The 18,223-nt window shown below is 44.9% G+C and overlaps 1 protein-coding gene across 1 annotated transcript in view; it reads left to right on the forward strand.

The window, feature by feature from the left end:
* The window catches only part of DNM3 (dynamin 3), a 310,170-nt gene that overhangs the window by 75,938 nt on the left and 216,009 nt on the right, over positions 1–18,223 (forward strand). The window contains exon 9 of the mRNA XM_066594996.1: positions 16,339–16,452. Coding sequence (XP_066451093.1) covers positions 16,339–16,452 — 114 coding nt within the window. The remainder of the gene's footprint in view (positions 1–16,338; positions 16,453–18,223) is intronic.

Genomic DNA, 18,223 nt, shown 5'->3' on the forward strand with positions numbered 1-18,223 from the left:
CTAAGGCTGATCTCACATGACCAAATTTAAATTGCGGATTACGCGATCGTATAAACCGCATTAATTACCTTTTTCCATCTCAACTCTCCACCTAGCAGTATCGCCTCATTTTGTGGTCTGGGTCTGTCCCTTCAGCTTAGAAGAGTGTTGCAGCTCCCCTACTTACAGTTTGCCGCACCACCTTAAATGGGTTGTCCAAGATCTTTTTTTTTTCTATTAAACCAGCTCCTCCTGTCATAAAACAACAAATGTATTGGATTGCACAATTCAGCTCAGATTAGCGGGTCAGAATTGCGTAATCCACTCACGGAAAACAGAATGCAGCATGTTCTATCTTACTGCAGAATCTGCAACATAAAGCCCATTGTGCTCTGTGCTTGTGGTTTTACATGCAGCCATATGCAATAACTTTATAATATAAACAAAAAAAAGTGTACTGCACATGACCACCTGTGTGAGTACATGGTGATGGACAGTACATTACACGGGCATACTTAATCTTTCTCTTCATCTGTTGACACCTAACTCTGGACAAAACACCCTTGTATCAGCTGCTGCTCTGGATCTCGAACCGTCTCCTCTCATGCTGCACTAATGTTCTATAGTCAGCCAAACCCTCAAAGACAATTTCTGTAGATCCCTCTGTTCCTTGGAGTTCAGTGGCTTTCAGCCAGTACCAAATGCAGACTTGACTTTGCCCTTGGCTGTCTGACTTATCCGTAATATTACCTGTTTCCATCTAAACACTCAACCTATCAGTGTCACCTCATATTGTGGTCAATTCTAATGCTCGGAGCATCATTGAGTTTTCTTACCTGAACCTCCCCTACTTACAGTTCACACCACCTTTAACAAATTCCAATCCAATTTTGGCTTCAGCGTTTCCTAAAAGGCTTTCTCTTTTTGCTGTTGTGCAACAGTGCCATCTGCTGGCTAAAGCCAGTGTGTGTGCGCGCCAGAGAGGCTTCGACATCAGATGGCTGGCAATAGACGGTAAGAATACCCTGTTGGACGTCTTTTGACATTGGAACTGTACAAGCTTCAATCAGAATGTAGGAAGACGTCAGACAGTGAATTGGAAAGGGTTAAAGGGAATACACACAAATATATAGTGTGTCTAGTATCACATTAAACCAATCACAGTAGATCACATGATAAAATTCACCTGCATTCATTGATGTCATTATGGCACACACATGCTGCGGAGTTTGTAGCTATGGTGGAGCGTTGTAGCAACCTTTCACTTCCTCTTGTGGCTATGTCGCCATGGAGACGTGTTATGCAAGGCTCCTACTGGCTGGAATCTATATGAGTCTCCTCCCGTCCACCGTGACATCATCACATCACGTCTGTATAGCATGGTCACATGACTGGAGCGTGCAGCGTCATTGGGCACATATCCTGTTCACACCCTGCTCCATAGAGCTACTACTAGACATAAATGTCAGTGTTTCTTAGTAGTCACCATGACGCAATCAAGCCGCGCCAGTGAGACGTGGTCACATGTCCGAGATGAGCCGCATCATCGGGCGCGTCATAGACGCGCAGCCAAGTCCCACTATGTGATCAACATCTGTAGTGGACACAAAAACAAATATGAGGCATTGCTGCGTGCATAACGCACAAAAAGGAATACCGCATATCTGTACATCGGAATATATTATATAGTTGCAATGTCATAGCCGCACACGTGTGGGCTCCTCCCCAAGGGGTGTGGCCTCCACGTGAAAAATACCATAGCATATTCTTTAACTTTTAACGCACAGAAAAGAGTACCGCATATCTATACATCAGAATATATTGTATAGTTGCAGTGTCATAGCCGCACGTGTGGGCTCCTCCCCAAGGGGTGTGGCCTCCACGTGAAAAATACCATTGCATATTCTTTAACTTTTAAATATCAATATCTAGAAAAAAGAATAGATATTTGGAGGGCATCATGAATTGGCATGAGATAATCAGGTAAAAAATCAGATATAGCATATCGTGCATATATAATCATGTTAATAGGCCAGTAATGATATTCATAATACACATAGATGTCAAAGTGGCTCATCATGCATTCATCAATATTCACATGATGCTATAACCTCCATACAAGACTGCCACCAGTAATCGCATATAAATAATACACAAAAATTGGCTATTTGTTCGCATAACACTCCGATGCAGTATAGATTTCTTTAGTGTCATAACGACATCATAAATGCACTGTGAAGACATAAAAATACAAATAAGTGAGTGAATTAAAATCCATATAAATGGCATAACCAATGCAGAGAAAGCAGAACAACTACAGGAACATATGGGTATCGTATTCGTGATTTAGACCCTTTGGGGTCATTGTATCAAGTGTAAAAATCCAATATAATTCTCTCTTTAATAACATTCGTGTTCTATCACCCCCCTTAGATGTTTCGGGTACAGAATCAATGATGCGGAATTTTAATTGGCATACCGAGTGTCCACTGTCATAAAAATAGCGTGGTACTGGCTGATCTAATTTTTTGGTGCGTATCGCGCTCTTGTGGCTCGAAATTCTACTCCTCAAGTCCTGTGTTGTTTGGCCGACATATTGTAGGCCACACGGGCAGGTGAGTAAGTAGATGACATATGTCGATGAACATGTGTGACGTCCCTTGATATGAAAACTTTTCCCGGTGTGTGAATGAAAAAATTGACTACCCTTGTTCATGTTTGAGCAACTGGAACAACCCAAACATGGATAACTGCCTGTCCCGACCGATAAAAAGGTTCTAGATGTCCGAGAGATAGTTTTCTCATATGTTGACCGTACCAATTTGTCGCGCAGACTAGTGCAGCGTTTATATGACATGATTGGCCGTTCACGGAATGCATTCGCCTGCGGAGCTAGCTGCAATAATGGCCAATGTTTACGTAGAATGGAAGATACCTGTCTACTTATGGTGGTAAAAGTAGAAACAGAAGGAATGCGTTCATTTTTATTAGTTCTACCTTTAGAGATTAATAGTTCATCCTGCGTGAGCGCTCTTGCTCGTTCCATTTTCTCAGTCACTAGCTTTGTGGGATATCCACGATCAAGAAATTTTTTACACATCTCTGTTAGGCGTGTCTCCACATATGTATCATTGGTGACTCGCCTAACCCCTAGGAATTGACTCCACGGAAGCGAGTCAATTGTGGTTTTAGGATGGAAACTTGTGTACTCCAGAAGATTATTTCGGTCAGTTGGTTTGACATAGAGATCAGTGGAGAAGCCAGTGCTGGTTTTAATAATTGTTACATCCAAGAATTCTATGCTGCTGTTAGAATATTTAACATATTCTCACATCATATATATTCACATCAATGAATGCAGGTGAATTTTATCATGTGATCTACTGTGATTGGTTAATGTGATATTAGACACACTATATATTTGTATGTTGTTCACTTGTTGTCCATACTTGACAAAGACTCTTGTAGTCGAAACGTCGTGTTTTTCTGTCTGGGAGGAAAGAAATAAAGAAACTTCATTGCTTTGCACCTTGATCTGCTGTTTCCACTACTTCATCAATATTTGTTTTTTTATGGCAAGGGGGAGATGCGTGTTAGAGAAAAAAAATCTTGGACAACCCCTTTAAGGGTTTATTCACACAGAATCCGAAGCAGATTTTTTTTTGTACAAATTCCACCTCTAAAACCACAAAAAAATTGTAGATATTCTGCTGCAAATTTACACCTAAATATAGCCCTATCAATGAGCAAAATCATGTGCGGAAGATTTTGATATGCCGATATTTCACTTTCACGCGACGATGTGTTGAAAATTCTGACATGGATTTTGCCCACTGACAGAGCTAAATCCATATGCAGATCCAAAATCTGTGTCAGAAATATGCAGCTTAGCTGCCGGTTTCTGCCTCGGTTTTTGAGGCGTCATCCATACTGAAGATACCATGTCTGAAGGTACTGAAGGTACCATGCGAATATACCCTGTGTTGACTCTTCTGGCCTATATTACAACTCTCAGCAGGCAGGCAAGTGTTTTTTACTAGTTGACTACCACTGCTTTATTGCACAGCAGTATTGCGTGTAAATCTGAGACAGTCTTGTTTCTTCTGCGTTCCCACAGGCCTTCAGCCATGCTGCCATGTCATCCCCTTAAGGAGACTTTTAGCGTAGTATGTTCACATGCTGGGAAATTGGCTGCAGATTTGACAGGGAATCTGCATCAAGTCTGCCGTAGTTGTGTCGCCAATTACTTTCTAGAGGAATCTGCGTGTCGAAGTAAAAAAACAAAACAGTAACCTGTCATTTCTTGACACCAATTCCATACCGAATCCACGTCGGGAATTCTTGACGCAGATTTTCCCATTGAAAAGGGCTAAATCCCCATGTAGATAAATAGCTATACTACATGTACATAGCCATGGATTTCTGATGTGATCTTTAGAAAACTATCCAATGGGGATTTTGCTCTGTGAACAAGCCCTTAGTTCATTCTCTCTTTTTCTGTAGTATCAAACTTATACATATGCCACAGTGACAAATCTCTATGGCTGCACAATGGGCCGTAGTTTCTTTTTTATTATTGCCATTAGGCTCCTTGTCTACTTGTTCTAGTTTTGAATCATTGGTTCAGAAATGTCTTATTCTCAAAACTCTTAAAATGTGTGAGGGTTACATACAGAGAGTCTATAAGTTACTCGTGTGCCTTCATTCTGAAAAGTGTTGTTGAAATCGGAAACTTGTTGGCATTATCTAGATAGATTTGCTTGTAATGTACTATTTTTATTAGTCAGTTTTCGTCTATGCCATTTGCTCACTGTACAGTGCGATTTCCCATTGGCTCTCCCTAAACTTGCCTTTTGGACACCTGTATTTCCAATTAAATACTATTGATGACCTATCCATAGGATAGGTCATCAATAGTTGATAGGCCGGGACTCCGACTGATCAGTGGGTGCATGCTGTCAGTGCTGCAATAACACAGAGGTTGGAGCGGAAGCCTTTGCGCCGACCTCTGTGTAGTGGCCGGCACGGCTCTCATTTAAATCAATGGGAGCCCTGCCTGCAGTTACAGGCACCGGCCACTATAAGCAGGTTGGCGCAGAGGCTTCCACTCTGACTCCTGCATATTTGGAGCAGAAGTCACCCGCGTCAACCTCCCATGTAGTGGCCGGCGCTTGTAACTGCGGGCAGTGCTCTCATTGATTTCAATGAGAGCCGTGCCTGTAGTTACAAGTGCCGGCCACTACATGGGAGATCCGCGCTGAGGCTTCCGCTCCGACCTCTGTTTTTGCGATGCTGACAGCATGCGCCTGCTCAGCTGATCGGTTGGAGTCCCGAGCAACGGACCCCAGCTGATCAACTATTAATAACCTCTCCCGATGATAGGTCATCAATAGTATTTGAATAGAAAATCCCTTTAATATGCAGCTAATGTAAATGTATATACTCTATCTGTTTACATGGCTGCATTTTTAATAGTCGTATTTTAAAAACGCAGCATGCACTATTTTTGTGCATTTTTGCCTCGTATTTGCATTCCTTGGAATTATTTTTGATTGGGCAAATGCGGATCTGTATTGTTTTTGTAGAAATTAAAACTTACAGCAGTAAATATAGAGGCAAATGCAGATCAAATACTGATGACATAATGATGACATAATGATGACATAACGGTTGTAATGTCATCTGTAACATGTCCTTATTATGGGTGTGTTATAATACGCTCGTGTCAAACTGGACTTGGAAAAAGTTACTTTTGAAGAGGAAGATGAAGTCCTGCAATAAATAATAGTAATCTTTATAGAGTGCCAACATGTTTCTCAGCACTTAACAGTACAGTACTTGTCAATACTATACCGTTCTGTAGATGAGGGAGCCTACTGATTCCTTACTAAGACAACATGTCTTGCTATTAGGGCACAGTAGATTTTGGAAATATCTGCTGTGTACGCTCATTGGAAAAAAAAATCAAGCATCCAGAAGAAGTTGTCAAATGGAATGAAACTTTCTATCTGTGATTGTAGCATTGATATAAGTAAGTGATTACAATATCAGAGCAAAAGGATCATTTATTGCAGAAAACTAAAGACTTGAAGGGAGGATCCAGTACCCTGTTGTACTGCCTCTAGCTTGGATACAAGATGTGATACGGGTGGGCATAAAGGCTCTAGTAGCCTATTGAACCGCCTCTAGCTTAGGTGCAAGTTGTGATATGGGGGGGGGGGGAGGCTCTGGTAGCCTATTTTACCACCTCTAGTTCAGATCCAAGATGTGATACGGGTGGGTATGGAGGCTCTAGTACCCTGTTGTACCGCCTCTAGTTCAGATCGAAGATGTGATACGGGTGGGTATGGAGGCTCTAGTACCCTGTTGTACTGCCTCTAGAATGGATACAAGATGTGATACGGGCAGGCATTGAGGCTCTAGCACCCTGTTGTACCGCCTCTAGTTCAGATCGAAGATGTGATACGGGCGGGTATGGAGGCTCTAGCACCCTGTTGTACTGCCTTTAGCTTGGATACAAGATGTGATACAGGCGAACATGGATAGCCCCGCAGAACATCCAACCAGCAGTGGGGGCAGCCTGCAGTTCCACAGCAACAGCAGGGTTGAGGTGCTCACTCCTAGCTCTCCAAACATGAACACGGCTGTCATCAGTGGCCAAACTAATCCTGGATTAATTGCTGAAAAACAACCCATTTTCACTCTGTAGCAGACCATTTTCGTCATTCATGACACCACTGCAAACAGTAGTGACAGTGGGTGTTAAGTCAGTACTTGAAATGGGTGCCCTAAGACCAAATGTCTTCAGTAGAGATGAGCGAGCATACTCGTTAAGGACAAATACTTGAGCGAGTATCGTCCTTTTCGAGTATCTGCTTGCTCGTCCGCAAAGATTCGGGTGCCGGCGGGGGGGAGGAGGGGGGGCGGGAGATCTCTCTCTATCTCTCTCCCCCATGCTCACTCCCGCAACCCACCGCTCACCCCTGCCGGCACTCGAATCTTTGCAGACGAGCAAGCAGATACTCGAAAAGGACGATACTCGCTATTCTCTAGTCTTTAGCCAAGTGCTTGGAAATGATTCTGACAGACACATGGGCCTGTAATAATGGTGCTACCTGTCTCTGGATGGCGGACAATGAAACAGTTGGAGCTGCTCAAGCCCGTCAGACAATCAGATGATCCTCTCTACTAGTGGTCTGTCGAGGGTGTCCTGAGAAAGGTTGCCTTATGTTCTTCTCACGCATTCACCGGTCCCAAAACCTAATACTCTGTTCATAACAGGCCAGAGCAATTCATTAATACGGCTATCCAGCTTCTTACATTCCAATAATGCGCTCCTCTCAAACTCTGTTAACGGGGCAAAGTCTCTTCAATTGCATCATAGAGGCGTCTAGTGGATAAAGAGGTCACTACCGTGTTTCCCCGAAAGTAAGACAGTGTCTTACTTTCTTTTTATCCCCAAAAGCCCCACTATGTCTTACTTTCGGGGTATGTCTTATATTGGAAAAAATACACTTCTGTATGGCCATATTAATGCACTTTGTAATGTACATTGTGCATTAATTATGAGCCATACAGAAGTTATAAGAAGTTTTTCACTTACCTGCTCCGTTGCTAGCGTCCTCGTTTCCATGGAGCCGACTTTTATGAATGGGATCGCTCGTGCAGGATGCCGGCTCCGTGTAGCTCCGCCCCGTCACGTGCCGATTCCAGCCAATCAGGAGGCTGGAATCGGCAATGGACCGCACAGAAGCCCTGCGGTCCACCGAGGGTGAAGATCCCGGCGGCCATCTTCACAAGGTAAGTAAGAAGTCACCGGAGCGCGGGGATTCAGGTAAGCACTCTCCGGTGTTCTTTTTTAACCCCTGCATCGGGGTTGTCTCGCGCCGAACGGGGGGGGGGGGGGGGGGTGTTTGAAAAAAAAAAAAAAACAGTTTCGGCGCGGGACAACCCCTTTAAGATCAGAGGGGGATGGTGCGGACGTGGGCAGGAGGCGGCGCGCAGCTAGATGAGAGGGAGGCGGCAATACCCCCGTGTTTCCCCGAAAGTAAGACATATGTCTTACTTTCGGGGTACGGCTTACATTGGCCGACCCCCCTGATACCCCCGATATGTCTTACAATCGGGGGTGTCTTACTATCGGGGAAACACGGTACACACAAGTAGCCTCTGAGAGCCCTTTGATAGGCCAAAGGTGGAACCACTTTTAGGGCCTCGTGGCAAGACCATTCATCTAATCACACCACAACTCTCATCATTTGCATATCTGTCTTAGACATAACTGTATGCCGAGTTTTGCGGCAAAGCAACATCTCCCTATAGGTGCTTGGTTGTTTTTTGGCAAAGAGTGTATTTGCAGAAGAATCTTAGCCTCCGATATCTGCCACAGATCTGAGCTAGCACTGCTGCAGATTCCCCATGTGGTGATGAACATTTTATAATTCATGTGCAGAAAAAAATCCTTGCTGTATGAACTATGGTGGGGATTCCGGTTGCAATCAATGGGATGTGGATTTTGTGCAGATTTTGGCATGGAATGCATTGGAATTAATGTGAAATTGGTGCTATGTGAATGTACCTTGAGATTTCCTGAAAGGGACCCTGTTTATGATTCTTGTGGCTCACTCCAACGCAGCACTATATGGCTTCATACAAGTGAAAGTAAACCTGACCCTTTAACCAGTTCACTCTTGCCTTTCACTGCAAAATGAAACCTCTGTTATATGATGTAATCACAGCATTCAAAATCCTTGTATGACTGAAGTGGGAAAAACAAGGTCTTTCAGTCATTTTCTTAGCATTTTTTGTTGACAAATTGAGGCTCATGGTGATCATGTACCGCAATACATGGATTCTGTATTAATAATTCTATTTAATATTATGATACTCCAGCATTCGAGGAGTGGCCCCCAGCCTAGGAGATGGGGAGGATGAGTTTAGGCCTTGTCACAGTGGCACTACCGCCTCCCACTCATAGGGTAACCAGGGATACGTCCAAGGGGCCGACAGCAGGCTATTAAAATGGGTGGTGAGGCAATCACAGGTACATAGGTAGTCTACAGTCTCGGTTATCTGTATGGCTCTGGGCCCGGCCCAACTTCTCTTTCCCTCTCCAACTCTCTACTGGTCAGCACTCACGTCCAACACACATTCCATTCTGCAATGGTAGGCCACTCTTTTCCTCTCCTCCAAAACTTCAGCGGAGGCAACCCACTAATATCTCCTGGGTGTAACGGGACCAGGGAAAGCTGAGGTTACCTTTCTCTCATACTGGCCCTCACGGACTGAGGATGTCCTCAAGGGTCTCTAGCAGCTCCACTCACTCCAACTGCTGTCAGGTTCAGAACCGAACAACCACTGACTCACTGTCTCTACATACACCTTGCAACCACATATATAAAGCAAGGTCTCTAACATAGAAAAGATACAATTCCAGACATGACCCAGACAGTAACCCATTCAGTGCTGCAGCTGTGCAATACACATCATATTCATACAACACAAAGACACGGGCAATACAGTAAGCACGAGACAAATACATTCATGCTTATGGAGGGGCCACACTCACTCTGGGCCACTATAATACTATATACTTAGATGACATAGGCCATCTACTTTGACCTAACCTCTAATTCGGGGTACTCAACTGCTTTTGCAAAGGTTCACTTACTTGGGTCTGCAATCCGACGAAGGTCTGATCTAAGCACCAGTTTTGCCATGGAACCCATGCAGCTTCCGCTGCTTACCTGCATGAAATAAGCTTCCTGTTCATTTCAACTGGAATCCACACCTTAGTCTATGAGCTGCAGATTTGAAATCTATGTCACAGAAAAAAAATAAATGACACGTTACTTCTTAAAGGGGTTGTCTCGCGAAACCAAGTGGGGTTATACACTTCCGTATGGCCATATTAATGCACTTTGTAATATACATCGTGCATTAAATATGAGCCATACAGAAGTTATACACTTACCTGCTCCGTTGCTAGCGTCCTCGTCTCCATGGTTCCGTCTAAATTCGCTGGCAGCTTGCTTTTTTAGACGCGCTTGCGCAGTCCGGTCTTCTCCTTTCAGCACGAGCCGCTTCAGTGTGCTCCCCGCTACAGCTCTTCTGCGCATGCGCAGACGAGCTGTCACTGCTCGGGAGCGCGCTGGAGCGGCCATTCTGTACCATCCTCTGTTAGAGGAAGGTGCAGAGCCGCCCAGCTGTCCGGAGAAGCCGCCCAGCTGTCCTGCCGTCCTGGTAAGTGATGGGCCGGGGGGGCTGTCGCTGCGCCGGGGGGGGCTGTCGTCGCTGTGCCGGGGGGGCTGTCGCTGCGATGGGGGGGCTGTCGCTGCGATGGGGGGGCTGTCGCTGTGCCGGGGGGGGCTGTCGCTGCGATGGGGGGGCTGTCGCTGCGATGGGGGGGGCTGTCGCTAGGCCGGGGGAACTAGCGCTGGGCCGGGGGGGCTGTCGCTAGGCCGGGGGGGGCTGTCGCTAGGCCGGGGGGGGCTGTGGCTAGGCCGGGGGAACTGTCGCTAGGCCGGGGGGGCTGTCGCTAGGCCGGGGGAACTAGCGCTGGGCCGGGGGGGGCTGTCGCTAGGCCGGGGGGGGCTGCCGCTAGGCCGGGGGAACTAGCGCTGGTCCGGGGGGGGGCTGTCGCTAGGCCGGGGGAACTGTCGCTGGGCCGGGGGGGCTGCCGCTGTGATGGGGGGGGGGGGGGGGTTCCCCGGCTACCTGCTGCCTGGCGGTGGGTGACTGGTCGGCCGTGTTCACTCCAGGGGTCCGGTCGGTGGCTGCGGGGCGGCTGGTTGCCATGAAGACACAGCTGGTAGCGTCTCGGGAGCACGCACGTCGGGCTGCAGCGAGCGAAGGGAAAAGAGCCGGCGGCCATCTTGGCAAAATTTTTATAAGTTGCTGAAACGCTGGAACGGTAAGTAGAAACCAGCTAGAAAAGTCATTTACAGGGGTAATTAGTAATGTTTGCTTAATTAGGGGGACTGGGCAAAAAAAAAAATTCACTGCTTCCTCGAGACATCTCCTTTAATGCCGAATCTACCTTGGTTTCCCACACAGATTAGCTGCATTGAATGAGGCTAATTCTCGTAACTTTTTTCTACCCAGATTTCAACCATGTCATCTTACCGGTCCTCAGTAACCACAAAGTGCCTTGCGTATATTAGTAATGGAATGAATACGGCGTTAAAACAAGATACGTGGGGTCCCTAATTGGAGGTACTATTTACTATTAATCTGAGGCACACAAAGTTACTAAAATAATTAGAGCATGTGTTTCCCATTATAATAGTAAGAAACCCCAAATACTTCACTTACCAAGGAACCCCAATTTACCTCTTGAGAGGAGCACAGGTTTTACGTGAATCACATAGGGAGATAGATATGAAACTGTCAAAAAGAAAAGCTGTCTTGTTGCTCATAGCCACCAATCACAACACAGTTTACATTTTCCAAGAGCAGAATTTGAAATGAAAGCTGCGCTGTGATTGGCTGCTATGGGCAACAAAGAAATTTTCTCTTAGACGGTTTCATAAATCTAGTCCATAGAGTTGCTGACTAGAGATGAGCGAACGTACTCGGTAAGGGCGATTTCGCAATCGAGCACCGCGATTTTCGAGTACTTCACTACTCGGGTGAAAAGTACTCGGGTGCGCTGTGGGTGAGCGCTGTGGGGGTTGCAGCAGGGAGTGGGGGGGAGAGGGAGAGAGAGAGGGCTCCCCCCTGTTCCCCGCTGCTACCCCCCACTCCCCTCTGCAACCCCCTCGCCCCACAGCGCACCCGAGTACTTTTCACCCGAGTAGTGAAGTACTCGAAAATCGCGGTGCTCGATTGCGAAATCTCCCTTACCGAGTACGTTCGCTCATCTCTATTGCTGACTACAGATGCACGGAACAGCCACGCCTCTTCTCATAAACGTAGCCCAGGCAGAAATGGTAGGCAGAGTCGCCTTCTATCTGACGCATGGTGATTGGTGGTTCGGGTAAAGTTGCCTATATGCCACACCTTGATTGGTTAGAACACTACTTTCTTCCCTGCTCTCCTTATTCCAGATTCATCATCCCCCCATGTCTCCTGACCTGGACAGATGGCATTCTCATATTCTGCCTGTTGAGTGCCTCTACTTTAGATCATATAAAGTCTTTTTTTTTTTTAGCGTTAAGAGGGTTTTCCAAGACTTAAGATATTGATGACCTATCTTCCGATTAGGTCATCAATATCAAACAGCTGGGGGTACTTCACTCGAGACCTCTGCCTATCAGTTGTTTGAAGCAGTTACACCACTTGTTTAAGTGCATATTGTGCAGCAGTTGATCTGTAAGTCTCTTGAGTGTCAGTGGTTGAAGTAAATACATGTGGAAGTATTTAGGAGGTCCATGCTAAAAATATTCTTAAACGAGCAGACAGGATTTGCTGAAGTATTCCCCCTTCACTGAAGTCAACACCTTCTTGTACTATGTTTCAGATATTACTGTACTGTATTAAAGTCTTTAGAATGTTTTTCACTCTAAGCCATGACAAATATGTTGTATGATGATGACTATATTAGATCAAGCTTCATTTGTGAACATTGAGCTACACAATGGGCCATAGTTTCCGATATTGGCCAGAATTAATGCAATTCCAGAAAAAGAATGAGCGTTCCTGAGCTTTGTATAGGTAATGCATATACAGTATAGACACTCATTGTAAAAAAACAAGCACCTAGAGGTTGTTGTTGTTTGGATGCAAAACTCGGCATGCTGTTACATTTCAGGTAGATATGCAAATAATGAGAGCTGTGGCACTCAGGGCGGGAGGGCGGGAGGACGCCGGACTTTTGGCGCCTTTCTGCTTTTGAGTGTCATATATATAGAGGTGCGTTGTATGTTTATGCTTATGCTTGAAAAAGGCCTCGGGTATCAAGCCGAAACATGTCGCCAATAAAAGGATTTTATATAGGATCATCTCCTTGCCCATATTCTACGCCAACCGGGATTGTAGGGGTGCCACAGGATCGGGCACCCACTATCAAGTAAGACCCTTCATAGGGAATTAGTGCCTTATCAAACGGCGCGCTGAGAACTTTTCTCATAGTTCAGTCAATCATCCCCTAATGTTGATCCGGAGGATGGCAAAAAAAACAAACAATGAGGTAGGAGCCAATTTTCCTTATTTAAGGGGGAAAAAATCTTTCCTGACTCCTCTGCGCTGTGTGCCGGCGGTCCGGCAGCCGGCACACAGCGCAGAGAAGAAGACGCCGAGAGCGGGTGAGACGCAGGCCTCTGCAGGGGCACAGGACCGCATCCCGCTGCAAGAATTCTCATCTGCAGGAGGCCTTAGTCTGTTAAAAATAGTGAAAACTGTAATATGTAGGTCTTGCTGGCATATGTTTTTGGGAATCACATCTAAGAGATTAGAGCACCCCCTTTTCAGATTTTTGAGGTTTGCTATTTAACTTATATCCTTTCAATTGTATTTTTATTGCACAAAATCCACATTTTTTTGCATGCAGTGTGCTATAGATGCTGGGGGAGCCCAGGATGCCCTGCCAGTGTGGCACACTGTGGTGATACAGGGAAATTCACTGCTTTGCCAGTTGTGGTTGTGCTCCTGTATAGTGTGGTGCACTTATCTATGGCTGGTATCCTTGGTATCAGTTCACATGTGCTGACTATGTTGTCTGTAGTCACCCCTCTCCCAAAGCTTGGGTTGAGGTGAGTGGTTGCACATGAGTTTGCACTCAACATTAGTCTGCAGCTCTCTCATATTGCAATCTGGGTGTCTGCATGCTACTAGGGTATAGGGTGATTGAGCTTGCCCTGCAGTATCAGTGCATATTCGGCTTCTGCTTGTTTGAGTTATGCTATTGAAATGAATGGAGCGACACTGTGTATGTTCGACTGCTACTCCATTTAGTTTCCATGTTACTGCAGATGGTACAGTGAGCCATCAGTGAGGAAGAGAAGGGGACATGAGACCTTTGTTCTCGAGATTGGAGGTGAGACCCCCACTGATCAGACTTTTATCACCCAGGTGATAAAAATCAATTTTGGAAATACCCCTTTAATAATAATATGAGTCTACATTCACCTCAATGCATCTTGGCTGGTTCATAGTCCTAATAGGCTGACACTAAATCTTACAACTCATGGGGTTGCTCAGTCATAACAATCACTTATATTCTTGGCTATGAAATCCTACAACTATGCTATAGGAATTACAGGATTAGACAAACACGTCTGTTGTGTTCCAACAGCAGCACATGTGTCCATGGGTTATGTTGGCATTGCAGCACAGCTCTACTTACTCCTATGGAGCTGAGCAGTAGTACCAGACACAAATACTGAACTGGTGTAGCACGCTTTCTGAAAAAACGAAAAAAAAAAAGGTTTGGTACCGTCTTAACCTCCATTAAATTAAAAAAAAAGCTGCGCCTGAGGAAGGATCCTTATAGGTCCGAAAGCTTGCAGCAACATCATGTATTTTTGTTAGTAAGAGAAACCAAGTAATCTTGTAGATCTGATGCCTTTTATTGGCTGAGAACAATCACACTTTCTGGAATTGTGCTTTTTTTTAAACTTGTACTTTCCCTTAATGATAAATTGAGAAAACACTCTGTCTGTCTGTGTATGTCTACCTGTTAGTATGTAATAGCATACTGGTTGTATGAATTTGTTGCCCCAGTTGACATAAACATCATGAGTGTATTCCAGTGGATTTTCTATTGGCTAACTAGAATTTATTTCTGCAAGATTGTGCCTGTTGCCTGATAGTAGGTCCATAGATGCTCCATGATAAAAGTAACTAAACTACACTTTTTTTAACAATAGTGGGACATTTTTAGAAAGTTATATTTTCCTGTTGACCTGATCTTCAGGGGAAGGGAGGGAGATGGGTGTTTTTACAAGTTTAAGTAATCTTTCAAAGTTACTTCCTTCTGTTACTTTATTCATGTAGAGACTGCAGGAATTCTGAATAGGACAGTATGTAACCCAACTGTGCTCACTGGAACCTAGAGGGAAGGAACCGTGTCATCCATCGTTCATCCTGTCCAGTGTACCCTGCTGACAGCTGCAATATTATCTCCTGTCCCTGCTACTGAAGCATGTGTTTCCCTTCTTCCTGATTTGTTCATTTTCATGCCAGCAACTTTCTAACATTTCCAACAGCACACAATTACTCCAGCCTCGAAGCATAATAAGACAAGACAAAGGTTGCTGAGATAGTTTTACATTCGTCTGGTTTTACATTATGGAATAGCCATGATCAGTCTTCAGTGATCCTGCTGAAGTTCTGCGATGGGGTTCTACAATGTCCGCCTACCTACTGTTCCCCTATCTTACATCCCAATTCTTGTTAGGGTACTTTTATGCGGGCCGACGGTAACCTGAAAAATTGCTCAAAAGAGCATTTACAGGCAACTGTTGTCCCATGGAAATATGGGATCCAATAGGGCAAGTGAGTGAGAATCACTCACTTGTTGGGGTCACTTGGTTTTCAACTCACCTAAAAACCAAGCAACTGTTGGCCCATTTAAACGGGCAGTTGTTTACCTATGAAGGACTGCCTGTTTGCTCTGAATAGAGACGGGCTTCTGGAATGGATCTCTGGCCCGCTCATTCTCCATTCAGTAAGCGATCATCTCTTTTGGGTAAAAGCACAGCAGGGATAATCATTGGGACAGCTGTCAGGTGCTTAAACACCCGACAGTTGTCCTATGAAAAAGTACCCTTACAGTGCTGAAAGGGGTTTGATTCGGAAGTGAATGGAATTCAATGGGAGCCGTGCCTGTAATTACCAACCCATGCCTCTGCAATGCAGATAGAGGTCGCAGCCTACAGGCCCATTGACAGTTGGCCTCAAAGTTGGGGGGAATAAAAAAGATGTCTGGGTATAATCCAGGTGGTATGTCAGTATGATCATAGCCTACATGCTGAACAGTGACAAATGTATTGTCAAGACATTCAATATCATCTACATGAAAGTCAAAAAGTTCATCTCCAAGGTTGCAGTTGGCATACTTGCAGAATTCTGAAGTCCATAGGACATTACCAAAAATATATAATGCATATTTAGGGTGCGAAGTAATGTTCCATCAAGTATTCATGTTTCAGAGACTTAAATATAAGTTCTGTGAAGCAAATTCTAGAGGATAGTCAAGGCACACATGGGATTATGGGCATTCCACCTGTGAGAACAAACCGCACATCCAAAGTATAATTATGTGACAGGTGTGAATAGTTAACCATATATAAATAATTATGATGGCCTACTATAAAAATCCTCCTAATTATCCATGAACTTGTACTAAATTAAGATTTTTTTTAATCAATATAACAATTACAGAAAACTAAACAATTCTGTTTTGCTGATTCTGTGCAGGTGATTCGGAAAGGATGGTTGACTATAAGCAACATCAGTCTCATGAAAGGAGGTTCCAAGGACTACTGGTTTATTCTCACTGCTGAAAGCCTCTCCTGGTATAAGGATGATGAGGTAAGTAGTGTCTGAACAGTAGACATGTGCATGGTTGCCAACTTGACTTTTTATTCTTTTCTGGACAATTTATCCAAAAATCACAGACACAGAACATTTTTACAGACACATTGGAAAAGTATAATGAATGATAAAGAATTTAATGGGGTTGTCCCGAGAAAGCAAGTGGGGGTAAGCACTTCTGTATGGCCATATTAATGCACTTTGTAATATACATCGTGCATTAAATATGAGCCATACAGAAGTTATTCACTTACCTGCTCCGTTGCTGGCGTCCCCGTCTCCATGGTGCCGTCTAATTTCAGTGTCTAATCTCCCGATTAGACGCACTTGCGCAGAAGGGTCTTCTCCCTTCTCTTGGGTCTTGGCACGAGCGGCGTTCTGGCTCCGCCCCCTTCTACGCGGCATTGCGTAGCTCCGCCCCGTCACGTGTGCCGATTCCAGCCAATCAGGAGGCTGGAATCGGCAATGGACCGCACAGAGCCCACGGTGCACCATGGGAGAAGACCCGCGGTGCATCGTGGGTGAAGATCCCGGCGGCCATCTTGGTAAGGTAAGTAAGAAGTCGCCGCAGAGCGGGGATTCGGGTAAGTACTAAACTTTTTTTTTTTTTTTTTAACCCATCCCTTGTGTTTGTCTCGCGCCGAACAAGGGATACTCAATAGTAGCTCATTAGCTCCCCATATATTTACTGATAGACTGATACAATAGGGCAGGTAAAAACATCCCATCCCACAGCATGCAGACAGCCATACTGCAAAATGGAGGGGCAATTTGCACAGGTGCAAGGCACTGATGAACAGCCACTCGCACACCCTCCTTATATTCAAGGGGGTGGCTGCTTAATACTATTTTTGCAAAAAGAAGTAGACACAGGGTGTCAGGCCATATGGTACAAGTAGTGCACCATGCAGGCTTACAACCTATTAATGAAGCCATGTTTCAATCTAGCAGGTTGCTCTGTGTCCCAAAGGTGAACCGCACTGGCACTGGCACCCTGGGTTTCCCCAGCATTCAAAGCTGCACTGCATATTACTGATAAATACGAGATATTGGTTAATATTTTGGCCAAAACACGTGAGCTCACAACCCAACGTCAAGGGTCCTCATTTACATGCGAGTCCCTACACTAACCTCATTAAAATCACAGAGAAGGGAAATCTAAACAGATTCATATTCTTACTGTCATACTTTATAAGGAAGGCTGTTCATCAATGCCCTGCAACTGTACAAATTACTCCTCCATGTGGCTGTCTGCCTGTTGAGGGATGTGATGTTTTTACCTGCCCTCTTGTATCAGTATATGAGCAAGTATATGCTTACTGATATACTGGCGCATATTATAAAAAAGCACTATGGGGCTTTCACATGGTGGGGAGCACGATATTGGGCCGTGAATCACGGCAGTATGAAGAAGCCCTAAGACAGATTTTGGTGTGACTTCTCCGCTGTGGAAAGTCTGCACCAATTCCATTATATGTGAACGTACCCTTTAAGAGCTTTCCCATGATAGGAATTTATGGATTATCTTCATAATATGCCATAAATGACTTGCAGACAGGGGTTCCCTATCTCCAGTTCCAACAGAACAAAGCAGTCGTGAGGTACAAATTGTAAAAAGAGTTCATAGTGACTCTCTCCATTCAAGTCTGTGGAAGTTATGAAAACTGCTGAGCTTTTAAAGGCCCCCTGGTCCTCCTGATAGGTAACCATTAGAGATGAGCGAACGTACTCGGCCCCGCCCCTTTTTCGCCCGAATACCGCGATTTTC

This window comes from Eleutherodactylus coqui, chromosome 3 (genome assembly GCF_035609145.1).
Source record: "Eleutherodactylus coqui strain aEleCoq1 chromosome 3, aEleCoq1.hap1, whole genome shotgun sequence".
NCBI lineage: Eukaryota > Metazoa > Chordata > Amphibia > Anura > Eleutherodactylidae > Eleutherodactylus > Eleutherodactylus coqui.